At 54.4% G+C, this 27,804-nt stretch overlaps 3 protein-coding genes and 1 pseudogene across 16 annotated transcripts in view; 3 read left to right on the forward strand and 1 right to left on the reverse strand.

Annotated features, from left to right (window-relative positions):
• Positions 1–626: 626 nt before the first annotated feature.
• Positions 627–13,056, forward strand: PRDM7 (PR/SET domain 7; the record flags this gene model as incomplete). The annotated part of the gene is made up of 11 exons (XM_082370205.1): positions 627–695; positions 1,099–1,222; positions 1,546–1,700; positions 5,190–5,212; positions 5,281–5,486; positions 6,135–6,236; positions 6,452–6,723; positions 7,136–7,203; positions 8,344–8,633; positions 9,858–9,963; positions 10,197–13,056. 11 exons carry the CDS (start codon positions 627–629, stop codon positions 10,495–10,497), a joined length of 1,716 nt encoding a protein of 571 aa, XP_082226331.1. The 3' UTR covers positions 10,498–13,056.
• Positions 1,712–2,238, forward strand: LOC309616663 (large ribosomal subunit protein eL39 pseudogene; annotated as a pseudogene). The gene has a single exon. The product of its transcript is annotated as a large ribosomal subunit protein eL39 pseudogene (transcript).
• DRC4 (dynein regulatory complex subunit 4) overlaps positions 10,224–27,804 on the reverse strand; it is a 32,328-nt gene continuing 14,747 nt past the window's right edge. For 2 of the 8 annotated variants that reach the window (XR_014237560.1, XR_014237561.1), the window contains 2 exons: positions 27,111–27,316; positions 22,103–22,242 (listed from right to left, as the gene is read on the reverse strand). Coding sequence is in view for 1 of the 8 variants with exons in the window: in XM_082367463.1 (XP_082223589.1) it covers positions 27,167–27,316 (150 nt within the window). In the remaining 7 variants the exon portion in view is untranslated. Of the gene's footprint in view, positions 10,363–14,232; positions 15,696–15,882; positions 18,248–21,587; positions 21,961–22,102; positions 22,243–27,058; positions 27,317–27,804 lie in introns of those variants that run through there. The other 6 variants (XR_014237559.1, XR_014237558.1, XR_014237557.1 and 3 more) reach the window with 6 other exon arrangements.
• Positions 23,903–26,898, forward strand: LOC309616662 (5-hydroxyisourate hydrolase-like). Of its 6 annotated transcripts, none has more exons than XM_082367468.1 (4): positions 23,903–24,001; positions 24,620–24,759; positions 26,026–26,161; positions 26,625–26,898. In XM_082367468.1, the coding sequence occupies exons 2-4, from the start codon at positions 24,629–24,631 to the stop codon at positions 26,712–26,714; spliced, it is 357 nt and encodes a 118-aa protein (XP_082223594.1). In that variant the 5' UTR covers positions 23,903–24,001; positions 24,620–24,628; the 3' UTR covers positions 26,715–26,898. The 6 variants fall into 6 exon arrangements, with proteins under 6 accessions (XP_082223594.1, XP_082223593.1, XP_082223595.1 ...); XM_082367467.1 differs by having other exon boundaries at positions 23,914–24,013; XM_082367469.1 differs by having other exon boundaries at positions 23,933–23,951.

A 27,804-nucleotide genomic window follows, 5' to 3' on the forward strand; every position in this document is an offset into this window, starting at 1 on the left:
CCCCGATTTCCTCAGGCTCACAGGTCCCAAGTTCTCTCAGCCTGCGCCTTCTACATCCCTTCAGCCCAAAGACGCCAAATACCATCAGCCTAAGGGACCCCGAATCCCCTCGGGTCTGAGGAACCCCAGTTCCCTCAGCCGGAGTGACCCAGATCTCCTCAGGCTGAGCGATCTGTCCCTTAGGCATAGAGCGCACGTTACGCCCAGATTTTTCCGGAGCCCCCAGGTGGAGAGCCCCGAAACCCCTCCTGGAGAAACCGTCCCCGTCCGTCGCTGGAACCGAGCCCTGGTCGTCGCCCTGCCCCCAGCGCAGCATCCGGGGCTCCCGGGCTCCTCGGGGCTCCCTCAGACGCCCGCAGACACGGCCTGCCAGTGCCTTTCCTCAGGGGCGCCGGGCTGCAGGGGGACTGAGGAAGCCGAGCCTGGTTCGCGTTAGGCGGCGCTGCCGTGGCCGGTGAGGCTCCATGCACGCCATCAGTACCCTCCGCATCCTCTAACCCTTGCGGGGCTCCTCGCACCTTCCTGCTCGGCACAGCCCACCCGGGGGACGCAGACCTGGCTCTGGGCAGCGACCTCAGCGCCTTCCCCTCCCACAGGCGCCTCGGCCCTGAGGCGGTCCCGGGCCCATGAGCACCGACAGGCGGCCGGAGGAGCGCGCTGAGGGCGACGCTGGGAGAGCAGAGCGGACGCCCACGGTGAGGGCTTCAGGAGGCAAAGCCGGGCGCCAAGCCGGCTCTACGGGAGGCTCGCGGAGCTGGACCCTGCAGGGCCACAGACCCCGGGCCTGCGCCGCTGGGTGGCCTCCTCTGTGAAGGGACACAGGATGGGGGTGCCTGGTGCTGGCTAAGATGGCGGGGGGGGGGGGGGGAAACACAGGACACGAGCATCGTCCACCGCTCTGTGTCCGGGGAGAGCGAGGAAAATGCTCAGCGTTTGCTCAGTGAAGCAGGACGCAGTCAGGAAGGAGCGCCTTCATCCTTGTCTCACAGAGGCCGCCAGCGGCATCAGGCTACAGCCTGCCCAAGGCGGCGGGGGCGGCCCAGCTCTAAGTTCGACTGAGATGAGTGAGTCACTGAGGAAGGCTGTTATTTTCTCTAGGCCAAAGATGCTTTCAAAGACATTTCCATATACTTCTCCAAGGACGAATGGACACAGATGGGAGAATGGGAAAAAGTCCGATACAGGAATGTGAAAAAGAACTATGAAGCCCTGATTGCTATAGGTAACGGGAAATGCTGGCTGCCTGGGAGCCTGGGGGGCGTGGAGCAGGTCTTCGGTCTCCGTGTGAGCTCGGCTCTCTCTCGGGTGGCCTCATCGGCTCACAGTTCCCTTCTGTGTGGAGACGAACCTGCAGGAAATGTGTGTTCTTTCGTATTCGGTGTGGGCCTGGCCCTGGCAACGCAGAGCTCGCCTCTCGCCTCGTTCTAGACTCTCCCAGCCCATCCTACCAAGTCACACTGACTTTGTGGCGCTTTCCGTTGCCTCTGGGCTTTATTCCTCCTTCCAGCTCTTCCCTTTTGGAACGAAGATTTTGCTTCTTTCCAGGTCTCAGAGCCCCTCGGCCAGCTTTCATGTGTCACCGCAGGCAGGCCACCAAACCCCAGGTGGATGATCCTGAGGATTCTGATGAAGAATGGACTCCAAGGCAGCAAGGTGAGGGGCCAGGAAGATTTAGAGGTGTCTTCCTGAAACCAACCTGGGTTTAGGTCTCAGCTGCATCTCAGGCATTAGCAAAAAAACCCCATAATTGTTCACCAAACAAGCGAGATGCAAAACAGAATATTATACAGTAAGAGACTATCCATATAAAGTTTTTAAATATGTAAAATAATTAGCCTCCCCTTCTCTGCCATCCAATGTGCGGTTGACTCTGCTCCTCACCATGTCTTCTCACAAGACTTTCATGATCGAGCGATTCCTGGGCAAGAAACAAAAGTAGAATCGCCCCATTCCCCAGTGGACTCAAATGAAAACTGGTAATAAAACCAGGTACAACTCCAAGAGAAGACACTGGAGAAGAGCCAAGCTGGGTCTATAAGGAGCCACACATGAGGTGGCACACGTATTTATGCTGTGGAAGGTCACTTGCCTCTTACCATATCACTCTGAAAACATCACTACTATCTGGACAAACGCATCCATTTGTTTTATTGGAAAAAAATGATTTTTCTCCTTGTGTCAGTGTTTCTGCATTAGTGCTTTGGCTCAGTAATAAATATGAGACCTTTTGTTGGAAAATATATATAGATATATATATTGTTTATAGGTACATTAAAAGGCCGTAAATGTATAAAAATTTGAATGTGAATAAGAAGTACCAAATTCATCACCAGAGGAGTAAGGGCTGGCAGGTGGCTTCACTGTGTCTTGGTTAGTTTTTTGTTTGTTTTTGTTTCTGAATTTTGAAATAGAAATTAAAAGACCTGCAGTGGTTGTGGCAGAATGGTGACATAAGACTGAATGAAGGTGGATGTATGGGTTTTCCAGTATAATTCTCAATAGTTTTCTCTCTTTTTTTTTTTTTTTTTTGGCTGCGTTGGGTCTTCATTGCTGCGCGCGGGGTTTCTCTAATTGCGGCAAGCGGGGGCTACTCTTCTTTGCAGTGCGTGGGCTTCTCGTTGCAGTGGCTTCTCTTGTTGTGGAACACGGGCTCTAGGTGCGCGGGCTTCGGTAGTTGCAGCACGCGGGCTCAGTAGTTGCGGCATGCAGGCTCAGTAGTTGTGGTGCACGGGCTTAGTTGCTCTGCGGCATGTGGGGTCTTCCCGGACCAGGGCTCGAACCCGTGTCCCCTGCATTGGCAGGTGGATTCTTAACCACTGTGCCACCAGGGAAGTCCCGAGTGCATAGAAAGATTTTGGAGTGTTGATTTTGTATCCTGCAACTTTGCTAAATTCTTTTATTAGTTCTAACAGTGTTTTCTGTGGAATTTTAAAGATTTTCTACACATAAAATCATGTCATCTGTGAACAAACCTAATTTTACTTCTTTCTTTCCAAACTGGAAGCCTTTTGATTCCTTTTCTTATCTAATACCCTGGCTAGGACTTCCAGTACTATGTTGAATGGAAGTGGCGAGAGTGGGCATCCTTGCCTTTTTTCTTGATCTTAGAAGAGATCACTTTTTCCCCCAATGAGTATGATGTTAGAGGTGGACTCTTCATATGGGACCTTTATTATATTGAGGTAATTTCCTTCTATTCCTACTTTGTTGAGTATTTTTGTCATGAAGTAAATTTATTTGATACTTTATGAACATAGGATGAAGCACAGATGAGGTTTTGTCTATTTTTTTTTTAATTTTAAGAAAACTATGTGATGCTCCCAGCAGAAGCACAGGCGTTGATGATACAGAAATCATTTTCCATTCCCCCTTTGGTAATCCTTGTACTTGTCCCTCTCTGGTTCAGAATTCTGTGTCCTTAATTCAGATGCCCAGAGTTTGGAAACATTTACCAACCGAAACACTGATTTCTCATCATCTTTTAGTTAAACCTTCTTGGGTGGCCTTCAGAGTGGAGCACAGTAAACACCAGAAGGTAAGTATTTCCCAAATCCTGTTGACAAGGAAATCTTCCTCATGGATCCAATCACAGGTAAGAATAGGAGAACACACAGAGTATCCTAGACACTGCTGCTTCCTTTCATGATTCTTTAGCACAATGTCTGATATCACTGTCACTTTTATAGTTAATAAGAATAGCAACAATAGTAGGTCGTTCTATTTTCACATTATTTTCATAATATTTCAGACTCTATTTTAAGCATTTTACATGAATAAACTCACTTTAAACCTTAAAACAATCCTATAGTACCTATAGGTAGTGTAACTATCACCATTTATATTGAATAGATCAAGAAACTGAGGTAAAGAAATGTATGATTATATGCCTGAGATCACAGTATCACTGGTAGTGCAATCTCATCCAAAGCTCCTTCTCTAAAACACTTACAAGCTGAGTAGAACTTCCATAGTTTTATACAGTTTACACTGTCTTATTCATACATCTTTATATCATTCATCTGATGGATGATTTCAACTTCAGTTCTTTTCTGCTACGCCAAAGTGAGTGACATGCTAAGACCATCTGACTACAGGAAGCTGACAGATGTGTAGGCAATTTGTAGAGTGGATTGTCCGAGACGGAGAAGGAGATGGATGCCCCAACCTCAGAGCCGCCTACTCTGATAAGAGGAAGCATCTCCCAGCCCTGACTAGCTTCAAGTTTGATAATTGAAAACAACAAATAAGAAAATAACTTAAGGACTTCATAGAGGTTACCCACATTTCAACAGAAACTCATCCCTCTGGAACTGATTTCAAATGCTCATTCTTGCAGGAGGAAGTAACAGCTCCTTCCTCTGAGCTCTAATTAGGCAACTCTCATGTTTGGAATCATTTGTTTAGCCTGCCCCTGCGTTGCAAGCTTTGAGAGCCTGGTCCATACCCGTTTCTTCTCAGAAGTCCCAGGCCCAGCTCAAGGCCCCTGAGTGACTCCACATTTAAACATTCACCTAGAAGTAAGAGGGTCAAGGAGTGCTGAAGATAGTATCTGTGAGCTAGATTTCAAATAGGGAGACAGTTGAGGGGGTAAATTGATAGCAGGGCTGGACTCTCACATTCACACTGTGTTAAATATCAATAGCTCACAAAACAATTTGGTGAACGTTATTAAATTTCATGTCCACTGTAACGTTAAGAATTAGCATGTATACCAATTTATGGATCAGGAAACTGAGGAGAACTAGCTAGTCGTACAGCCTTATTCAAGCAGAATCGATGGGAACCAGCTACTCTAATTCCAAACATTCTCTCTGGGATATGGCAACCTGCAACTTTCAGCATCGTTTTCTTTATTGTCTAGATATGTTTCTGCCATACCATTTCTTTGTTCCCTTCCCAATCTCACTGCTCTGTCACCTCATTTTCCAGAAGTGTTTTGTCCCCTCTGTACTTTTCCACATTTCCTCGTCCATCAGAGGTCCACTAATTAATAGAAGACCCCCTCTTTTTTTCTATAAGCCCTTACCCACCGCTTCTTTCCCAGACTTTGTTGATTCTTCCCAGTTATTCTCCCTGCCTCGCTCTCACTTTTACGGAGGAATTTGAGAGAAAGTTGAAGGGAAGGAACCTTAAGATATGGGTTCTAGTCTTGATTCACTACCCGCTTAGGCCCTTTATTTACGCTCTAGCGTTCAGACTCCACCCGCCCCGGGTATTTCCAAGGGTTGTTGAAGTATTGACTAAAGTCATGCATGTGAAAACACTTCATAAGCCCTAAAGAACTAAAGAAATGCATGTTGTCTTTTACTATGTGACTCTCCCGTTGAAGGGAGTGCCCCCGGTGCCATTAAGTAATGAATCTAGTTTGAAGAAATTGCCAGGAGCAGCGCAACCGCAGAAGGCAAGGGGCCCTGCGCAGGCCCAGCGCCCGGCGCCCCCTACCGGAGCAGCAAGCACCTCTGCACGGCACGCTAGACAAAAGCTGGGTAAGAGAAAATACCTTGGGGGCGTTAGTCCCTCTAATTCCTCTAGAAAGGCTGATTAGTATGGCCTAGGTGTGTGGGGTGGACTTGGGGTAGGCGTGGGTTTAGGCTGGACTGATCTGAGACGTGAAGTTAGCACTGGGGCCTTGGGAAAATCTTACACATTTTCTGAGGTCCTGATTGCTAATCTCTAAAGTGAATATAAGGATACATAACTCGTATAGTGTTTGAAAGCATTAAATTAAATATAAAAGTACTGACACATACACGTTGTTCAAAAATCCATCTGTGATAACAGGGACCATGCTTTCTTAGTTAAGGCCTCTGCTCAATGCCTAACATGTAATGTGCCTTAACAAATATTTTCTGAATGAGTAAATGTGTCAATGAACCATTTTCTAAGTAGAAAGGTTGGGAAGTTAAACCTAATAACGGGAAGAACAGGAAGCTAACATTGAACTGGGCATCTGTAGTCAGTGTGGAGCCTCGGTCTCTCTGAACCAGTAGTTAAAGGGGGAAAAAACAAAGTATACAGAAGGACAGGTGATAATTTGATGGGAGGGGATTTCACATTTTCTGATAAAACAGGGACCAACACTCCAGACCCCACCAACCTTGTTACCTAGAGTTACCTACTCTTCTCCAACTTAGAACGCAGAACAAAGCAGATTGAAGTGAAGATGTATAGCCTACGAGAAAGAAAGGGCCATGTGTACCAAGAGGTCAGCGAGCCCCAGGACGACGACTACCTCTGTGAGTGACCCCACTGGCCCATTACAGAGAAGGCTGTTATGTCTTGCTACAATAATCTCACCTTAGCATTTGGTCCCCAAATCATCCCCTTTGTCTAGTGACTTGGGGTACAGGATTGAGGCCAAATGACATGAGCGCCCCGGTTCTTTCTGGAGGTCTTTACGACCAGGAACACGCACTGTATCTTCCCTAATCCCTGTTGCTCTCGCCTCCAGATTGTGAGAAGTGTCAGAACTTCTTCATTGACAGCTGTGCTGCTCACGGGGCCCCTACATTTGTAAAGGACAGTGCAGTGGAGAAGGGGCATCCCAACCGCTCAGCCCTCACTCTGCCCCCTGGATTAAGTATCAGACCATCAGGCATCCCTGAGGCTGGGCTTGGCGTATGGAACGAGGCATCCGATCTGCCGTTGGGTCTGCACTTTGGCCCCTATGAGGGCCAGATCACAGAAGATGAAGAGGCCGCCAACAGTGGGTACTCCTGGCTGGTGAGAAACCCACCTCTTCCCCTGTCCTCTGGCCTCCACATCCCTTCTGTGGATGGGGGGGGGCCTCACCTTCAACATGCTAGGACGTGGATGGGGACAACACGGTTAGCTCTGTGTACTGAGTGCACTTTGCATGAACACGGAACTTCTGTTTAAAGATCAGAGGACGGGTGGGAGCACGGTGGTACCGGCACAGAGAAGTGGCTCCTCCCGTGCGGGGCCCTTGACCTGAGGGGACAAATAGACTCAGACATGAGGATGGTGATGAAGGAGCTTGTTGTGTGGTCACGACCAGCAGCTGCATCCATGCAGGCTGAAGAGCATTGATGATAGCAGAGTGAAATAATTCTTCTATTACCTCCCACCAAAAAGAAAAGAAAAAAAGCCTTTAACTTCTTTTTCTGACACTCAGATCACCAAAGGGAGAAACTGCTACGAGTACGTGGATGGAAAGGACAAGTCCTGGGCCAACTGGATGAGGTAAGTCCAGTAGGTTTCCAGGTTCCAGAGAGGACACTCATCTCTCTCAAGCCCATGTCCCTTTCCTTCTCAAACTGCCCCCCTCAATGGTTTTTACATCTTCTGTCCCTCTTTTTTTCCATACAGTGCTCTTTCATTTCAAGAGATGTCAGAAAAAAGGAAATAAAAATATAGTATACGTCCTCAAAATACGTCTCTGTGCTCAAGAAAATTGGGGTACTTGAAAACAACTTGAGGAGTCTAGACTCACCAGGGACACTTATTCACCTAATTAACACTTATCAAGCACTTACTATTATGCTCCAGTTTAGAAAACGGAGTCCATTACTTAAACAGATCACATAACCCATGTCCTTACGGAGGACACACTGCAGACAGACATTAAGCAATTGATTTTAGGAATATTTAATCATAATTTTCCTATTTTTCAAGAAGTGCACAGCACCAGCATAACCTAACATGAGGGACCTTTAGTCTGTGAGGGCGGCCACCTTCCCAGCCTTGGTTCCAGTGAGAACTGGGTTCTGAAGCTGGGGAACAAACGGACTGCAGGATGGTTGTGAGCCGCCCCTTTCTCTAAGGTCCCCTCCTTTCATCAGGGGAGGCAGAAAGTGAATAAACTACTATTGTTCTGTGTTTCGAGCTAAGTCAGAGAGCTCTCCAAGTTTCTACAGGAACCTGGGGGAGGCAAGTGAATGGGAGGCCCTGGATACACGTGGGGAGACTGGAGACAGGCCTCTCGAGAGAACGTAGGCTGGGGCTGAGTGCTGAGGGATGTGTGCTAAACTAGAAGCACCAAGTTCTGTGGAATAAAAACAGAACTTCATTGAGAGTTTAGAGAAGCCAGAGGTCACCAGTTTTATGGCCAATCCAGGTGGAGACAAGTCTGGAACTGGGCTTTGGAAACAGCTAATTAGGTAAGGAGAGAAAAGCAATCCGGCCTGGATGCGCGCTGGAAACAGCACCTGGAGATAGGGATTCACAGGACAAGGTCGCAGGTGTGAACAGAAGGTTCCCGAGGAGGCGCAGTGGGAGCTGGGGGCAGCGCCAGAGCGCGGAGGCCAGGAGCTGGCTTGGGTCTGACAGACGGAGGGAACTCATCGCCTGTGCCTTCTTTCCCTTTCCCGGCCCCAACCCCAGGTATGTGAACTGTGCCCGGGATGACGAGGAGCAGAACCTGGTGGCCTTCCAGTATCACAGGCAGATCTTCTACCGAACCTGCCGGGTGGTCAGGCCGGGCTGCGAACTGCTGGTCTGGTACGGGGAGGAGTACAGCCAGGAGCTCGGCATCAAGTGGGGCAGCAGGTGGAAGGGCGAGCTCGCGGCGGGCAGAGGTGGGCACCGCTTCTCCTCCAACACAAAGCAAGAAGCGCTCCTGGGGAGCTTTCATGGTCCGGCTCTTGAATGGAGTAAACTCCAGTCTGGAGCCAGTAAAATTTCAGTTAAGATGCTTCAGAAATTGATTCATAAGCCTTTGACTCTTAGGAAAATTTTTTATATTAAAAGTTTTTTCTTCTAATTTTTTTAATCCTTCATGCAAAAAATATATAACATCATTTAGGGCTGAAAGGCTTAGAGGAAAAAAACAAGTTTTCAAGCACCTACCAGCTCTCTCACCTTTAGCTGTTTCTTCTTAATCCCCTCCATATTTCTAGATGATATGTGCACACGTTGATTTGCATTCAGTCACCATTTCGGTTTGCTGTCACACGAGTTCATGCACTGTGCCAGACAGGGCTCCACGAACTGGAAATAGAGATTGAACAGGTCGGTCAGAATCACTGCCCTCGAGCAGCATGTGCCTCATACCAGACAGCAATTAGTGCTTTGAGGAAAAGTAGCCCAGAAAAAGCGCCTTGGATCAATGTGAGCGGAGGGGTGGGGTGTGGCGCTCTCCAGAGACAGCATTTGTGGGCAAAGTGTTCCAGGCAGGGGAGCGGCCAGTGCCGCAGCACCAGGGCAGGAAAGAGAGGCCATGCAGGTGGTCAAAGAAGGAAGCACAGAGGGAGAGGCAGGAGGCTGGGCAGAACACGGAGGCCTCAGGGCCTGTGCTCCACGCACAGACACGGGGGTCCTCCCGGGTGACGTGAAACCACCGTGCGGTTCTCAGCTGCGAGGGGCATGTTCTCTGCTCTAAGATCATGCTTTGGCTCGTTTTTTGGAAAGAGATAGCAGTGGGGAATCCGCTCAGCGGTCAGTTCATCACCAGGGCAGAGGGGAGAGTGGACTGTCTGAAGAAGGGCAGGAGTTGGGGTGTATTTTTAAACAGGACTTCCTACTGCATTTTAAACGGACTAAGCCTGACTGAAATCAATGAGGTGTGAATACTCGTGAGGCTTTCTGAGGAAGGATGTATTCTCATTTTCCGCTTCATGGGAAACTGAGCGAGAAGCAATTCATGACCTATTGGGGGCATCAGGAGCCAGAGTCCTTTAGTCAGTGGGACCTGGACCACTTGGTCTTGTCCAATCTGAATCCCACCTCCTCACAGAGATTCAGACACAATGGCTGCTCAACTAATATGTCTCTGTGAATGAGGAGCCTCAAATCCAGCTTTACTCACAGGTGCTCTAACCACTACCCTACCCCGCCTTCCACATCTGGAGATCTCCAGGATGAGTGCCCCTAACTTAATAAATCCCTTCCCCTTGTAGGAAGTCACTCGGGGCAATTCCACCCGTCATCAAGAGTGTTCTCTCCCAACAGGATAAAATACCTGTGGCCCCTCTGTCACAAAGTGATAGGACTTTTCAGATACTCGTACGTGGGCAAAGGTCACTGCAGTTCCACCTCCTATAAGGAGTGACGCTGCCTCTGATGCTACTTGAAGGTCCCTAGTCAGGGCCATAGGTAGAAAAGGCCCTTGATACAGGCTTTCTGGATTTCTGAAGAAGACGGAGTGAGTAAAAATGGAATGGAAAAGTAGACTGTAAAGGCACACTTGCTGGGAGACAGAGCTTGCGCTGTCAACACTGAGATGATTAGTGGTTCAGGCCTTACCGGAGACAAACCATCTACCTGACCAAAAGCTTCCTCTTTCAGCAGACCCAGAGCCCAAGATCCATCCATGTGGCTCCTGCTCTCTGGCCTTCTCCAGTCAGAAATCCCTCAGCCAGCAGGTGCAATGCGGTCACCCGTCTCAGGTCCTCCCGAGAACACCTGCAAGAGACCGCGTCCAACCAGAGGATCCCTGCCCAGGCTATCAAAATCGGCAGCAGCAATATTCTGATCCACACAGCTGGAGTGACAAACCTGAAGGTCAAGAGGTCAAGGAAAGGTCCAAACCTTTGCTGAAAAGGATAAGGCTAAGGAGGATTTCAAGGGCCTTTTCCTACTCTCCCAAAGGACAAATGGGGAGTTCTAGGGTACATGAGAGAATGATGGAGGAAGGGCCCAGCACAGGCCAGAAAGTGAATCCAGAGGACACAGGCAAATTATTCATGGGGGCAGGAGTATCAAGAATTGTAAAAGTCAAGTACAGAGGCTGTGGGCAAGGCTCCAAGGATAGGTCTAGTCTCATCAAGCACCAGAGGACACACACAGGGGAGAAGCCCTACGTTTGCGGGGAGTGTGGGCGAGACTTCAGGCTTAAGTCAGATCTCATCAGACACCAGAGGACACACACAGGGGAGAAACCCTACGTTTGCGGGGAGTGTGGGCGAGACTTCAGTCTTAAGTCAAATCTCATCGGACACCAGAGGACACACACAGGGGAGAAGCCCTACGTTTGCGGGGAGTGTGGGCGAGACTTCAGTCATAAGTCAAATCTCATCGGACACCAGAGGACACACACAGGGGAGAAGCCCTACGTTTGCGGGGAGTGTGGGCGAGACTTCAGTCGTAAGTCAAATCTCATCGGACACCAGAGGACACACACAGGGGAGAAGCCCTACGTTTGCAGGGAGTGTGGGCGAGACTTCAGGCTTAAGTCAGATCTCATCAGACACCAGAGGACACACACAGGGGAGAAGCCCTACGTTTGCGGGGAGTGTGGGCGAGACTTCAGTCTTAAGTCAAGTCTCATCAGACACCAGAGGACACACACAGGGGAGAAGCCCTATGTTTGCAGGGAGGGTGAGGGAGTCATTACCAAAAAACCACATCTTAGCCACGGGAGGATAAATGTAGCCACCACATACCTCAGCTCTGAGGGAGCTTCAAAGGAAGTCTACGACCCCTTACATTCCCTAAGAGTGTGATGAGCACAGAAATAACGGGTTAAATAGATCCTCCGCTTTCACGATAAGAGAGAAGGTAGATAAACAGCAGAGGGTTTCTTAATTGCCCTGGAGATGTTCATACCAATCCCCTTCATGGTTTTTTGGACTCCTGTTTTAATAAATTTTGTCTCCATACAAATCTGAAGCCCAGACTGTGTACCTCATTCCCCCCTTATCACTGAAAGCAGTGGGGTCCAAGAGGGCCACAGAGAACTCACACTCGCAGCCCCGGTCTCCATAGGAACTGAACCCCTGGAAGGGCATTCTCTCTTGGCCTCTCCTCGTTCCTCTCTGGTTTCCTCTGACTTCTGAAGCCTCAAAGGTGAAGGCCTCGTGCATGTGTGTGTGCATGCCTGTGTGCCTGGCTCAATCTGGGGTATCTGGTCTCCCTCGCTCTCTCTTTGCTGTCCCCTCAGGGTCAGCACAGCATGTGGACTCCAGATCCAACCATAGTGGGTCAATTCTCAGCTCTGCCCTCACCAGCTGTGTGACCTAGGGCAAGTGCTCAAACTCTCTGTGCCTCTTTTCTAATCTATAAAATGGGATGGGAGCGCCAGCCTTTTGGTTTGATGGATAAGCACGGGCAGAATCTGGCACAGAGGCTGGCTGAGAGTGCAAGCCCCGCCCTTTGTTATTCTCTCCCTGCCCACGTCTTCCAGGTCTTTAGAGCTGGACAAAGAAGGGGCCACTCAGGCACTGGTCAGACACAGCTGCTGCACCTGCAGACTCAGCTGCCCTGACGAGGAGGTGAGAGGTCAGGATGCTAAGTTCGGGCAACCTCCCTTCCCACCGCTGCCCTTCCCACTGAGCCTGGGCAGGCCCGGAGCCCCTCCACACACAGTCACCTGGGAAAGGCAGCCCTCGCCCACACCTGCTGAGAACAGAGTCTGGAGCCGCGTCTGCAGGAACCGGACCACCCGTGAGTCTCAGAACCTCTCCTGCCCCCCTGCACACAGTGTCCTCGAAGCCCACACCGCAGCTTCTCTAACGCACGTGCTGTGTACCTGGGCCTGTGTGCTTCAGTGCAACGGCGTCGCCACCTTGAAATTCTTCACTGTTGAATATTTTATCCTTCAACTCACTTTTTCTAAGAGAAGTCTGATGGAGAATGGGGCACGCTGTGAGCAGAGCAGGCCCGCACAGTGCGGGCTCACGGCTAACGGCCCTGAGGCCCCGGCAGCTCAGGGCTCCCGTGGAGCCAGCAGTGCAGGTGCACAGCCTGCACGTGAGGACAAGGTGGCACGAGGCCTCTCCCGCTGGGTAGGTGAGGGCACTGACAGCTCCAGGAGGCCACGCTGTGCTCAGACCCAGAACTGAGTTCTGGTACAGAAAGGAGGCCCCATCCTCTCCTCTCTGAACAACCTCCCTGCCCCTGAGGGAGCCCTAACTTGGCCCAGTCCTGTTCCCACCAGGATGGGTTCAGGAAGGCCGAAGGGGGGAGCCCAGACCCCATGACCACGAACAACGGCCCTTAGGCACCCTCCCCGTGCAGGCTTGTGAAGCATCTCTGCGTGAACCATGTGGATGTCAATAACAAACATCCACTATTATTGTCTCCTTTCTTTCATGCTTTTTTAAGGGAACGTGTGTGTCTGTGGCTTTGTTTCCCTATGGGAAGAGAAGCGCCATAAACTTTCCAGCTTCTGCGGCTCTCTGCAGGGGCCACGGGAGGGACGGAGTTGGGGGTGATGCCGGCAGAGGGGCTTCGACTGAAATACTGTGGGGGAGGGGCCCCAGAAACTTCCAGGGGCTTCTCACCTGCACCTCCCACCAGAGGTGGCCCTAGAATCCCCTGCAAGGCTGAGCAGTTCAAGGCCTGCCCCCTCCCCTCCCCTCCCCTCTGGCAACAAACCTCACTCCTGGCGAGGCCGCCAGCCCCCAAGATGCCCCGAGTCCCTGGCCCCCATCATCCACGGCCTGCACAGAAGATGGAGGACCCGTGTGGTGGCGGCGATGGTGTGCGACCCCACAGTTCAGGCACAAAAAGACACTCCGGCCTCTCACCCAGTCTCGGCTCACCTCTAGCAAGGGGGCTGGCGGTTTATACACCCTCCCGCCACCGGCAGCTGCTGGCAGCCACGATCCGCGTGCTGAAGGGGGGCTCGGAGGAATGTGCGCCGCCTGACACGCGCTGGGCTCGGCTGAGGCGCCTGTCCTGTCCCCGGGACACCTGCCGGGCCTCCACCTGACACTGCGGGTGCCCTGGACGGGCACACAGGGCACCAGCAGCCTCCATCACACGTGCCGCTCTGACCGCAGTGGCCCCATGGCTGTGCCAGCCCCACCTGCCTGCTGCTCTACCGGGACCCTAGCTGAGCAGGTGAGCGCGGAGCACAAGAGGGTAAACTGGTCTTCGGCTGCCAGACTCCACCTGGTCGGCCACGAGCCCGGCCAGTACCTGAGGCAGAGCTGCCTGTGGGGAGGGTGTCGCCCACAGACGCTGTCCTCAAAGCTCAGGCCGCTGAAAACTTACCAAAGAGGTTTTCTTAAGTTCGTTTTTAAAAGTAGGAGGCCGTTCATCTATCACCCAGAGAAAACTCCTGTAACATTCTGAAATATGTACCTTAAGATCTTATTTTGCAAGCTCTCATGCTTGATGTCAACAGCTTTGTTGTTTTTTTTCTCGTAATATGCAGTTGTTTAGAAAAAAAAGAAATTTAGAAAATACAGAAAATAAAAGCCACCCATAATTGTATAGGGAACACCAATTAATACAGCATCTCGTCACCACACACAGACACACGTGCACACACACAGGAACACACGTGAATGTTTTTCTTCTACGAAATCTTTTGAGCCCCCATCTTACCTTGTCACCGGCCTCTGTTTTTGCTCACCAAGACGAGCCCGCTTTAGCATCGTGACCAAACTCAGAAGCAGGGCGGAGGAGCAGGGGCTGTGAGGGGTGGGCACCGCCTGGCCTGAAGTGAGGAGAGAAGAGCGAGTGCTTCTCCTCCGGGTCCAGTACCTTCAGGGGCCATTAGGGGAGACACCGAGGAAGAAGCCTCTCAAACGCCTTCCCTTCAGTTTCCATGGTTACAACGTGCCCCACGTCCCGGGGTCAGACCGGGGTTTAACAGACCTTCTCTTGTTGGACATGAAAAGTGTTTCCATTGAGAATCTGTCCAGATCTTGGCCTGGTTTGCTGCAGGTTTACCCATGTGGTGCATTCGGGGCTCAAGGAAGTTCTGCAGCTTCCCGGGTTTAGGGCTAAAGCACACCCCGCCCTCACCCCTCCCGCGGTCACTGCGTCTTCCCCTCCAGAGGAAGGTGTCTGGGACTACTGACTGCAAAGACACTACCAAAGAGGACAAAGGCCATGGCCGGCCCGGGGCTGGGGTGCTCCCTGGGGAGCAGAGGGGACATGGGACACGCAGTGCTGGCCTCACCTGTCCTGCGCGCTTAGCCTCCTTCTCGGTGGCTGTGCGGCTTTCTGCCCCCGGGGGGCCTGCCAGCGAGGGGCTCCCAAGACGCTGCAGGCCGGGGTTGGCGGTGGGGGCGCTGGATGCCAGGAAACCCAAGACCCTCCAGCAGGCCCGTGCGGCATGGGCGAGAGCTGGCCTCACTGGGCGGCTAGGCCCTGTCCTTTCGGGACACCCTCTCTGGACCCCCGGCCGAGGTGCGGCTGTTTCCCCGATGCCCACCTTGGTCTCAGGAGGCAGAAGAGAGGCTGGGTTACCCCTCCCACCTGCCGCCCGGAGAGTCACAAGGGCCCCTTCCCAAACAGTCGGAGCAGGCTTAGCAGAGGGAGTGCTTGGGTCTCACACGGTCACTATGGAGAGGGATTTACTCCTGACCAGGATCCTTCTTTGCTGGTTCTGTTTCTGTGTTGTCTTCACACCAAATCTCACAGGGACAAGGCCGGGTTTTTACAGCATCACTGGCCCAGGGGCCAGCGAGCCTCCTTGTGGTGTGTTTGTTACAGGCAGGGAGCCAGGGCGGCTGGTGTGACGCTCCCCCGGGCGAGAGAAGGGACCACACTAGCTTGTGTCTCCTGCGGGGTTTCAGGGGTGCTGGCAATAGGGGCGGCCACTCCTTTTCTAAATATGTCAGACAACCACTGAGTTCTGAAGTTATTCATGAAACATTTTTTGAGCACCTGTTATATTGCAGGTACCACACATGAGGGTTGCAGAGGTGGAGGTGGGCAGAGCTGGGTGTTAGGAACCAGCTCTACGGTCGTGGAAGAGCTTCAGGACTCACCGAGGCTGAGGATTCCATGAGATGCCGGCTTCTGATGGCGGAGTAGACATTTTCTACCGCAAGTATTAGCTGCAAAGATACATAATAAAGCGAGAGGCATGACTCTTGCAGCAAAAATAAGGGTGCGGGCTGGAGGAGAAGGTGGCAAGAAGGGCCGAGCAGAGAGAACAAGCAGGTCCTGTCACTCCAGTGTTAAGCGTGCAGGATCCAAGCCGCCAGCTCAGCTCGGTCAACTCCCTGCTCTGCACTTAGTTACCGTGAAGCCCTGGAGCCTCCACTTCCCCTGCTGTCGGGTTGGTACAGGAAGTTCTCAGCGCAGGCTCTGCTGTCATCAGTATGAGGCTGAGGGCCCTCTGCACGTGGTGTCCTGTCCAGCAGACCCTCGGCCACACCCTCCGAGCCCAACCGAGGCCCAGACGAAGCCTCACCTCGCTGGACGGCCTCCCTGGGGACCCAGGTCCCCCTCCCTGCTCTCCCTCCAGGACGCCCTCACCCACAGTCAAAGCGAGTTCGTGGCCAGGCCCACACTCCATCCCCGAGTGGGGAGAAGGAAGGGGCTGGGGGGCAAAGTGCCTTCAGGCAAGTGGTGCAGGAGCTCACCCATCACCCATCGTGGTCCGTCCCTGGGAGCGCGGTCACGGGTCACATGCAGCTGCAGGGACGCGTGTGCCCAGCTGAAGTGCTTCCTGTGAGGACGCGAGCTCTCTGCCGTGAGCACTGAAGCAGGAAGCCCTGAGTGATTTTTCCGAGGCTGGAAGACTCCCCGGTCGTTGGGACGAGAGATAAAGCCAGAAAGTGGGTTTTCGCTGGGACGGGCCTTCTCTAGACCCAGCTTGGGGACAGCAAGAGTGGGACAAAGGGCCCCGTGGAGACTGTGCAGCTGAGTGACAAGCCCACGTTCACCCGGCGGGAGGCCTTTGAGGGGGTCTGTGACAGAGAAAGCCCACCCCGTGAGACAACAGAGGGTTTCAGGGACACACGGCAGCAAAATCAGGGAAAATATGAAGACTCTGGGAAACTGAAGTACGAATATCAAAGAAACTCTTACTGCCCTGAAGGTTCCCCCTGACATGAGCGGGGGCAGCTCCAGGACTGCAAAGGTCTCTGTGGTTTCAAGCAGCAGAGACCCTGCTCCACAGCACTGGGGCTGGGGGGGCCCACAGGCAGAATCTCACAGAGATGGGTAGACAGGGGCCACAAAGCACGGGGGCCCTTCTGGGATCGTGGGGCTGCTGTTGTCCAGGGTCGCCCGCTGTCCGGGGTCGCCCGCTGGCGGCCGCACCCCTGCCGTGTCCCTCCTGCTCACAGACCCTCCCCCGCAGCTGCTCTGGCCCCATTCCCTTCACGCTCCCAATTCGTGCCCCTGAAGGCAGCAACCTGACTGACTGCTCCTGATTCCGGGGCCAGCAGGACTCCCTCCGGCTCTCCCTCCCCAGGCGCCAGCCTGCTCGCAGACTCGGCGGTGCCCCAGCAGCTGCTTCTCCGGAAGCTTCTGTTGGTCTCACGAGGCACCACGGGCAGCGCTGCCGTGTCCACATACCCATCGTTTCCGACCGACACCTGGGGATGGACGCTGAGGTTCACAGGAGGTACCGGGCATTTCGTAGCAAAGGGAGCTGTGAGAGGATGTGCTCTGTCCCCTCCTGACCTGCGACCAGCAGCCACTAACGCTTCCTCCTGGGCCTCCACGCCACTCACCAGGCAGCACAGGCTGTGTTCGGATCGCCCTCCTGAGGCGCAAAGCCATTTCGGGTCCTCTCCGTGGACCAGACACCAGAGGCTTGGTTCTAGCAACCAGGACACACTGCCCCCAACCCCTCGGCCCAGCCTCACCACTTCTCTCCCTCTGGTTTGTGTGCTCGGCCCCAGCTCCTGCATCGTGGCCAGGGTCCAGACAGGAGTCCCCTGACAACGGTAGGGGAAAAGGGAGGACAGAAGGGACCCGAGAGCAGCGGGACAGATGGAAAGATGGGCTACGGAAGACCGCCCTCCCCTCAGCCACCTAACAGTGTCTCAGCCCCTGAGGTTAATGGTGCACAGGGTTCCTATAGTGACAGTCACGTCAAAGGATGACGTGAAGATTTCTGAGAAAGTAAACAAATCATTTGGAAATAATTATAAGACTTTGGTGAAGTATTTGAGCTGGCACTTACATCACCTGATGCAGTTTTGTTATCTGCATAGTGCGTAGACTAAAAAGCGAAGACATTTAATTTTAGAGTTTTTTAAAATACATTTATTTATTTATTTTTGGCTGCATTGGGTCTTTGTTGCTGTGCGCGGCCTTTCTCTAGCTGCAGCGAGCGGGGACCGCTCTGTTGCGGTGCGCGGGCTCTAGGCGCGCTTCAGTAGTTGTGGCCCACGGGCTCAGTAGTTGTGGCTCGCGGGCTGTAGAGCACAGGCTCAGTAGTCGTGGCGCACGGGCTTAGTTGCTCTGCGGCGTGTGGGATCTTCCCGGACCAGGGCTCGAACCCGTGTCCCCTGCACTGGCAGGTGGATTCTTAAGTACTGCACCACCAGGGAAGTCCTTAATTTTAGATTTTATATTAATTTGTTTGGTCGTGCTGGCTGTTAGCTGTTGACACCATCAACTCTTCTCCCCTTTGTCCCCACAGGAACCTCTGCAGATGGCGATAAGGATACGAACAATGTGGCCACTGCCTACTCCCTCAGCCAAGCTCCTCAGTGCCGCATCACAACACGTTCACCATCAACCAGCACAGGGGAACCATCGGTGTGCCCACTGCTGGGCTGCAGTGACAGGTCAGGGCTCAGGAGGGGGCCACCCAGTGACGCAATCAAATCTACATTTGTCCCAGCTGGTGAGGCACAGACATCACCCAACTAGAACAGGCACCAGCGGTAAAGACGTAAACATAAGACATGACACCATAAAACTCCTAGAAGAGAACGTAGGCAAAACATTCTCTGACATAAATCATACCAATGTTTTCTTAGGTCAGTCTCCCAAGGCAATAGAAACAAACATACAAACAAAAAACCCAAATAGGACCTAATCAAACTTACAAGCTTTTGCACAGCAAAGGAAACCATAAAAAAAACGAAAAGACAACCTACACAATGGGAGAAAATATTTGCAAACGATGCGACCTACAAGGGCTCAACTTCCAAAATATACAAACAGCTCATACAACTCAGCAACAAAAAAACAAAACAAACAACCCAATCAAAAAATGGGCAGAAGACCTAAACAGACATTTCTCCAAAGAAGACATACAGGAGACTTCCCTAGTGGTCCACTGGTTAAGACTCTGAGCTCCCAATGCATGGGGCCCGGGGTTTGATCCCTGGTCAGGGAACTAGATCTTGCATACCACAACGTAAGATCCTGCACGCTGCAACAAAGATCCCGCACGTGGCAACGAGGATCCCGCGTGTTGCCAAATAAATAAATAAATATTTTTAAAAAAGAAAAGGAAGAAGAAGAATACATGAAAAGATGCTCAACATCACTAATTATTAGAGAAATGCATATCAAAATTGCAATGAGGTACCACCTCACACGGGTCAGAATGGCCGTCCTTAAAAACTCTACAAATAATAAATGCTGGAGAGGGTGTGGAGAGAAGGGAACCCTCCTACACTGTTGGTGGGAATGTAAATTGGTGCAGCCCCTATGGAGAACAGTATGGAGGTTCCTCAGAAAACTAAAATAGAACTACCACATGATCCAGCAATCCCACTCCTGGACATATATCCAGACAAAACTGTAATTCAAAAAGATACATGCACCCCTATGTTCATAGCAGCACTATTCACAATAGCCAACACATGGAAGCAACCTAAATGTCCACCAACAGTTGAAGAGATAAAGAAGATGTGGTACATATATACAATGGAGTACTACTCAGCCATAAGAAAGAATGAAATAAGGCCATTTGCGGCAACATGGATGGACCTGGACATTATCATACTAAGTGAAGTAAGTCATACAGAGAAACACAAATACTGCATGGAATCATTTATATGTGGAATCTATACATGACATAAATGAACCTATCTATGAAACAGAAACAGACTCACGGACATAGAGAACAGACTGGTGTTTGCCAAGGGGATGGGGGCTGGGGGAGGGAGGGAGTGGGAGGTTGGGGTGAGCAGATGCAAGCTTCTATATACAGAATGGATAAACAACGTGGTCCTACTGTACAGCACAGAGAACTACATTCAATATCCTATGGTAAAGCATAATGGAAAAGATTATTTTTAAAAAAGAATGTATACCTATGTATAACTGAATCACTTTGCTGCGCAGCAGAAATTAACACAACATTGTAAATCAACTATATGTCAATTAAAAAAATATCGATTAAACAAAGAAGAAGACACCAGCCACTCAGAACAGACACTCAACCCATGAGAACAGACCCCAGACCAGCTGGCACATGGACCAACCAGTCAGAAGAGGCGGCTGCTGCAGGCGGGGTCCTGCTGGCGCACACAGGCTGACGGTGAGCCCCGGGCACAGCGCGCCCTGAGGGACCCCTGGAGGAAATCAGAACTGTACCCACAAGGCCCCTCCTCTACCTGGCAAAAAGAAGTGGCTCTGCCTGCCACAAAATTAGACCACTTCCCCTGGTGAAACCGGAAAACATTCCTGGCATCCTGACCCCGTAAGTGTTGACCACATAACTGAAGGGGTCCCAGGACCCCCCAGTTCGGTGCTGGGACTGGGAATACGTTGAGCAGATCTCAATCCGGGGGAAGTCTCCTCCTGGGTCAGTTTTGGAAGGGGATGGTCTGAATTTATCAAAGTCTGCTTCTCTGCTGAGTGGTGGGCCAAGATGAGCCCTGAGGTGTGCCTGACAAGACAGCGCCCGGGAAGCCAGTCCCTTAGTGGAGGGAAGGCCCCCCACATTTGGTGCGTCTGCTCTCTGGCAGCACCTCTGATCCCCGCGCTGACCACCACGTGCCTGTGTGCCGGCAACCCCCAAGGTGAAGGCTTGTGATCGCAGCCGCAATCCCAGGCACCAGAGGCACCAATACTCCCATCCTCGGCCCGACCTCGCAGTCCAGCTGAGACCAGCGGATGTCTCGTGAACTATGTTCTACGGTGGCCCATGTGTCACTGCTGAGCAGCAGTGTCATGATGCAGGCCAGCGGTCCTCAGCCTGGCGGAACATTAGAACCCGCTGGGATGCACTGACCCACGAATGCTCCCTGTCCCAGGGCGAGGGCAGCCAATCCTGGCCCAGGCAGTGACCCGAACGGGCACACAGGTGCAGAAAGCAGAGTCCACGACACAGACAAGGTGCGGTTGGTCCCGGGGCAGGGAAGGGGCCTCATCTCTGGCCAGAGCTCTCCGATGCCCCGGCTTAGGGCTAAGGAGGCTTCGGGCACAGGTGGTGTGGTGGGAACAGACTCGGAGCTGCTTCAGAGACGCGCAGTGCAGGACACACGGGTGAGTGAAGGACAGAGGGAGCTTCCCGTAAAGAAACAGAGTGCAGACGGGCTTGGGGTGGAGGAGAGCCCTGTGAGGGCTGGGAAGCAGGGCCCGGAAACCATGCCTCTCTCCCTCCCGCGCTCTCTTGCATCTCTGCCTTCTTCATCTACTTAACTCCCGCTCTGCAGCCTGACGTCTCTGCCCTTGCGTATCTGCACACTCACTGGCCCTCTGTGCATATCTGCACACTCCTTCTGTCCATTCATTCAAGGGATATTGATTTAGCACCTACCTCTGGCCAGGTCCTATCCCAGGCACGGGAACAGCCTTGAGGAAACAGACAATAACCTAGGTCCTTGGGGAGCTGAAATTCTACCGGGGGCCAAATGCACCCCTCCTGTGACCCCCACCCTTGGCTTCGCCTTCCTCAGCCTGCCGGCAGGCCCCCTGACCTCCAGCACCTGTCACCCTCTGGCACCGCCCATCGTGTGGCCTTCTCAGCGCACAGTACCATGTGAAATGGCCTTCCCCTTGTCACCTGTGTCACCTCAGTGTACCTGGCGATGTTCAATATTTCCTCAGTGGAGGAAGGTCCCAGCTGCCCTCATGTCCCTTCCGTTGAGTTCTGACCACAAATTCCCGTCACAGCGGCCTGGAAGGACTCCGGGGGTGGGGTGTGGAGTAGGGGCAGGGGCTCGGGCACCCTTCGTGTCATAGCACAGCTGCAGTGCCTCAGCGGGGCCCCAGAGGGTGGTCCCACGTGGGCCTCTCCAGGGGCTCAGGGTAGGGCGGGGACCTCCCAGCACCAGCGCAGACCCAGACGGCAGCCCGACCAGCTGCCTTCTCACTGGGACAGGAGGACGGGAGTCTCTCGTTGCTGCTCTTCTTGGCCACCCGGGAAGAATGGTCAGTTCCAAGGTACTGAGCACCCTGTGTGTAGTTATACGTTTTACCTGCATGATCTCAACTCCCTGAAGCAGAAACGCTTTGGGCTACCCACCTGGAAAAATCAACGCGAGTGGTTTAAAATCACTGCACGTAACACAATCCAGACGCGAAAGGCCCCACCCACCTGCCAGGCAGCCCAGTGGCAACACCAGGGATGCAGCTTCTTTCCTCCTCAGCGTGTGTCTTCCGTAGGGCCCGTGTCTGTCCTCCTGGTGCCGGGGAGGGGGCGGGGGTAGAATGCTGCGGCTCCAGCATCACACTCACCTGGTCAGAAAGGAATGGGGGGAGGGAGCAGCTCAAGGCCTGTGTCTGGTCTCTTTTTACAAGAGGCCCAGCAGGTAGACGCGCACTTCGTTCCCCCGAGTGGGGTTTGTGGCCACTCCTGGCTGGAACGTGTTAGGCAGCAGGGTCACAGCTCGGGGGTCACGCGGCGAGCACGGCATGGCTGGCACTGGGCCTGTTAGGCTGGACCCCCATGCCTACTCACTGCCCTCCCAGAGGCACAGGGAAGGTTCCCGGTGAAGCCTGCAGGCTGGGGAGGGGGCCCTAGCGAGGCCCCAGAAGGAGCTGTGACAACGCCCTGCCCTGCCCCGCGTTCTCCCAGAACTAGGTTTTCTCTCAGGCAGAGAAGGCGTCAGCGCTGTAGACGGAGGGGGTGAAAGGGCACCCTCCAAAAAAGGTTTGATTGTTGTTTTTGTCAGCTTGCTTACGACATTTGAGACTTTAAGTGTACAAAGCAAGGTTACAGAATGAAAATAATTAACTGCTTGTCCCAGAGGTGGACCTGGTATCATCATTCTTTTGTGTGCCACACTAGAAAGTATTCCAGTACATGGCCCCCCTGTGCCTCAGGTTCCTCCTCTGTAAAAAGGGGATTCTAATAGCTGCACCCTGAGCTTGTGATGGTGATAAGTGAGCTTGCCCTTGTAACGGGCTGAAAGCTACTATGGATTTAAAACCACAAAGCTATACACGCCTCCCCCCCCAAGACCATTCACCTTACACACAAATGGGCCTCGCTCTTTTCACTGGGCTGCACAGTTGCTGTGTGTGGCGGAGTTCATGTATTTAACAGTCCCCCGTGGGGACAGTCTGGTTGTTTCTGGTCCCGTCCCCATGGGCATTTACCAAAACAGGTGTGTGTCTCTTTGGGGCCACCTCCTAAAGACATGAGCCCTGCCAAACGTCACAGGCATTTAAATCTCAGACAGACGTTTCCTGATTGCCAGCAAAGCACTGTAACCCACACCCCAGTGTCGCTAGAAAGGTCCCCTTCCCCACCTCAGAGGGGTCTGACCCTTTACGTACAAATTGGCCACACTCATTATCCAAATCATTAGAAAAGGCTCTTTAGCGACAAGAAAAATGACTCCACAACCAGAGCAACCCAACCCATCAGGCAACAGTCAGCCAGACTGTAAATAGAGAACGCCCTTATCTTTATTTATACATTATGTCAAGTCTGCTCCGTGTGTACATCATGGACGACCGCGAAACAATGATGGACTCGTGCCCGTCGGCTCAGCCTTGTCTCTTGTTTCCTCATTTCTGAATAGCCCAGACCCTACCCTGTCAGTGGGCAGGGCCCCTGCTCCTTGGGGGTCGAGGGCCAGAGGGAGTAGGAGGAGGGGCGGGCAGTGCGACCACACAGGCCATCGGTCCCGCCTGAGGCACCACCACGTGGGCTGTCGGGGCTTCCATCAGATCCCAACCTTCCCAGGGAAGAAAACAAGCTACACCGGTTCAGGGACTCCCGGGGGTCGTCAGGCTCGCCCTGCGCTGCCCAGCGGCCGAAGTGGACCTTGGCTGGACCTACCCGCCCCGCCAGAGCCCCACCCCCTCCCCGCGCCCCTCCCCGTCCGGTCCCGCCCAGCACTCCACCCCAACGTCCCTGAGCCCCGCCCCTCGAGCCCCCCCGCCCCCCCCAGGGCCTCTCCACTTCCGGGCCGGGAGGAGCCTCCACGGCCCCGCAGGTCTCTGCACTGCGATCGCCCACCCCTCAGGGCACCCCGGGCCCCTCCAGGTGGGCACGGAGGTGAGGCCACTGCGAACCAGACCGGCCTCCCCCCTCCCTGTGGCTCCGCCCCGTGTTTGGTCAGACACGTGGTCCCCGGGGCCTGGGAGGTGCCCGGGTAAGGGCAGGAGCCCGGGGAGGTTCTGGGGGTGGCAGCGTGGTGTGGCCACCTCGCCAGCCCCCAGGCCGGCCCGGCATGAGCTCCGGGGTCGCCCTGCGGCTGCGGACACTCCAGCGACACCTGGGCTCCCCGGAGGTAGGGGGACAGGCCCGGACTTGGAGCCCCTGACCTCTCCTCCACCTGGGGCTGAGGGGACAGAGCTGGGCTCCGGGAGAAGAACCCCGTGTGGCCACCCACAGCCGGCACTGACTGAGGGCGAGGCCCCTGGGTGTGGAGACCCCTTCAGTGCTGGGGGGAGGGGGCTGCTGGGGGAGGAGGGGGACAGGCCAGCGACCTGCATGGCAGTGTGTCACTGCAGCCTGCGCGGCAGTTCCACCCGCAGCTCCTCACCCAGGGCCCAGGGGCAGTTTGGGACTTTGTCCCCCGGGGCTGTTTACACCAACTCCGCTGCCTCATACCGGCGGGCGCAGACACAAGGCAGCATCTCTGCCCCTCTCGTGGCCCAGGGCAGAGGCATGGAGCCGGGCAGCAGCCCGCTGACCACACACGTACTGGACACTGCCTCAGGGCTTCCGGCCCAGGGCCTCTGCCTCCGTCTGTCCAGGCTCGAGGACCATGGCCAGCAGTGGACCGAGCTGAGGAAAAGGTAGGAGAGCGGGCTGGGGCAGGATTCGAGTCCAGACCACCTCCCCGCCCCACGCCAGGGCAAGGGGTGCAGGCCTGAAGGGCAGGGAGCAGGGCTCACCCCAGCCGGACAGTGTCCTACAGACCCTCAGGGCCGCTCTTTCCCCAGGCCGTGGAGTCCTGGTCAGGGCCACAGAACGTGCTGGGCAGCTCACACCGCAAGTGCCCGCTGCAGGGGCAAGAGAGGTCTGTCTCTTCCTGCGGGCTGGGCCGGCTGAGGCCTAGGTGCAGCCTGAAAGGCCCGGTTGCCACTGCCTACCGGGTGGCCTGTGCAGGGCAGCAGGCGAGCACGGGACGTTCTTTATACTCTCACTACACCCTGTGTACAGACACCGCAGGCACCCCTCTCCTAGACTGGGGGGCCGAGGGGGGACGGCTGGGGCAGCAGGAGGTGTCCACCGCCTGGCAGCGCTACCCCTGCCCCAGGCCCAGGCTCGGCGGGGGGACGCCCAGCCCAGACTGGCAGGTGTCATGGGTCAGCCTGTGAGCAGTTTCCCCCGACCCTCCCGCTGGTGTGGGCTGATAGGCTGGACCCCAGAGGTTCCGGGCCTGAGGGTGTGGAGCCCTTCAGAAAAGCCGGGGGTCCAGGTCCCGCCTGAGCTTGGAGGAACACACGGAGTCCGGGGCGGGGGGGCCACACAGACCCACTCCCAGCCACGCCCTAAACTGCGCTGGTAAACGCCACCCTTTCTGATCACAGCACAGATGCTTGCGAGCACGGCTAGAGGTGCCGGAGGCTCCAGGTGGGCAGAGGCCCTCAGAGCCTCCACTGGTGCCGCTGGAAACAGGCCACCGTGCAGACGGCGATCTGGGCACGGTTACTGAACCAGAAAGCCACGCGCAGTATATTAAACAAAAAGTACACATTATAAAACAGTGTGACTAGTACAACCCGTTTTTAAAGTTTGTAAATAAGCATATTTATGCATAGAGAAAATCTGAAAAGTATACATGCCAGATACAAAGTGATTATTGCTCACGGGGCAGGTTGTGGGAATTTTCTCCCTTCTGCTTCTCTGTGATTTCTTAAACAGTGCGCAGTGTCCCTGGGCTGCTCCAGAGCCCCAGGTCCTGGAGGCTGTCCTGCTCCAGAGCCGCCCAGGCCTGCTCACCCGAGAAACAGTCGGGCTGCGGGGGCATCTGAGGCCGGTGGGCACACAGCCCCGGGGGACCCAGGCCGGGGGCTCCTCAGCCACCTCTGCAGTGCCCCCCCCCTTCCTCTCCCCAGCTACACGGACCCTGACGGCCGCTGCCCTGGGCTCCTGCTGCCAGGCCAGATGAAGGTGGGCACCTACAAGCTGTCCTTCGACACTGAGGGCTACTGGCAGAAGAGGGGCCAGGAGAGCTTCTACCCGTACGTGGAGGTGAGGGCCAGACGGGTGGAGGCCCATGACTCACTGTGACCCACAGGCTGGCCCTGCTCCTCCCACCACCTCGCACCTGCTTCGGGCTCCCAGGAGAAAGGGATGCCGGACTTGACCACGTCACGCCTGTCCCTGCCCTGCTCCGGGGTCAGGCTGCCTCAGCCCCTGCGGACAGAGGGTCACCCGAGCCCCATCCAGCTCACCGTCCCCCTTCAGTTGACCTGTTCAGGCGGGACCCCTTGGGAACCTGCAAGCCCAGGGCCCCTCAGATCGAGTGCTTTCTCTGGGGAGGACCCAGCCACACCCACCGCCCCCCCCCCTCCCCGCTGGCCCTGGGGCTCCTGCCCCACAACTGCAGCCCCAGGCCAGCCGTCTGGGCTGCTGAGTCCACGGCAGCACTGGGGCCAGGCTGAGTGCGCTCCATGCTGGCCCCTGGCTATCCCGGTGTCCCCTCTGCCCGCAGGTCGTTTTCACCGTCACGAATGAGACCCACAAGTTCCACGTGCCGCTGCTGCTGAGCCCGTGGTCTTATACCACGTACCGAGGGAGCTAGCGGCTGAGCGGCAGCCGGCCTGCGAGCCCGGACCCGTCACCACCGCAGGCTGAGCCGCCCCCGACCAGCAGGGCGGGCTTGCTGCTCCCGGGCACCAGGCTCACACTTCCCGGGGACGTTCTGGCCCCGATTTCCCAGTGGCAGCTGTCACTCAGGCTTCAGTAAAGTTGCTGCTGGCATCTGCGAGGCGGCTGCGGTCACTAGGCACGCTCGGCTGGAGCTGCCCAGCCCCAGGTGGGATGGGGGCGGGCGTGCGCACAGAGCTGGCGGGCTCGCGGAAGGGGCCGGACGGCACCGTGGGCCCTGGGGGCGCCTCTCCCCACAGCCACGCAACAGGACACGCAGCACTTGTGAAAACCTTCATTTGCTGACGACGCACGTCTACAGAACAAATACCTGCTGTCCTCGGTGCGTGAGGGGGGTGTCACCCGGGCAGTGGCCCCGGGCAGGGGCTACGCTGGGGTGCCCACGAGTCCTGCGGGGCCCTGGCCCAGCGTCTGCCCGATCACGGCCGTCTCCAGGGGCTTGAAGCCCACGTTGTCCAGGGGGACCCCAAAGGCCAGGAGCTTCGCCTCATAGGTACGCAGCAAGTCATTGTGGGCCTGTGGGGACACAGAGGCCTCAGGGGAGGGATAGCCGGGGCTGACCCTCGCTCAGGCCCACCCAGCCCCGTGGAGAGCTAGCCTTCACCAGGTGCTCACTACACCAGACCCAGACCCTCACACGCTTATTTAAATTTGAGAATCTGATTGGCTTTACTCATGGCAGCATCCCATCCATCTAGTAAGCGGAAGGGTGCTCCAAGGAGCTTTACAGAATGGAGGCTTCTGTGGGCACAGGAGGGTGCGACAAGGAGGTTAAAAGGGTGGGCACCTTCCCTTGGGGGAGGCAGGGGGTCTTAGGCAGATCACCTCCCACTGCTGATGGGTTTAAATTTCCACTCTAGGGAGAGGCTAAAACTTCAATTAGATTAGGTATTAAGTCTTGGTAGGATTCACATAAGTGACTCCGTTTAGGGCCTGTTGTTTCTTTTTAACAGTCCCCCCTTTTGATCAAACTCTTAGCCTGAGAGATAGGATCAAAACTTTAA

Source organism: Balaenoptera borealis, assembly GCF_965194805.1.
Source record: "Balaenoptera borealis genome assembly, chromosome: 19".
In the NCBI taxonomy this organism is placed as follows: Eukaryota; Metazoa; Chordata; class Mammalia; order Artiodactyla; family Balaenopteridae; genus Balaenoptera; species Balaenoptera borealis.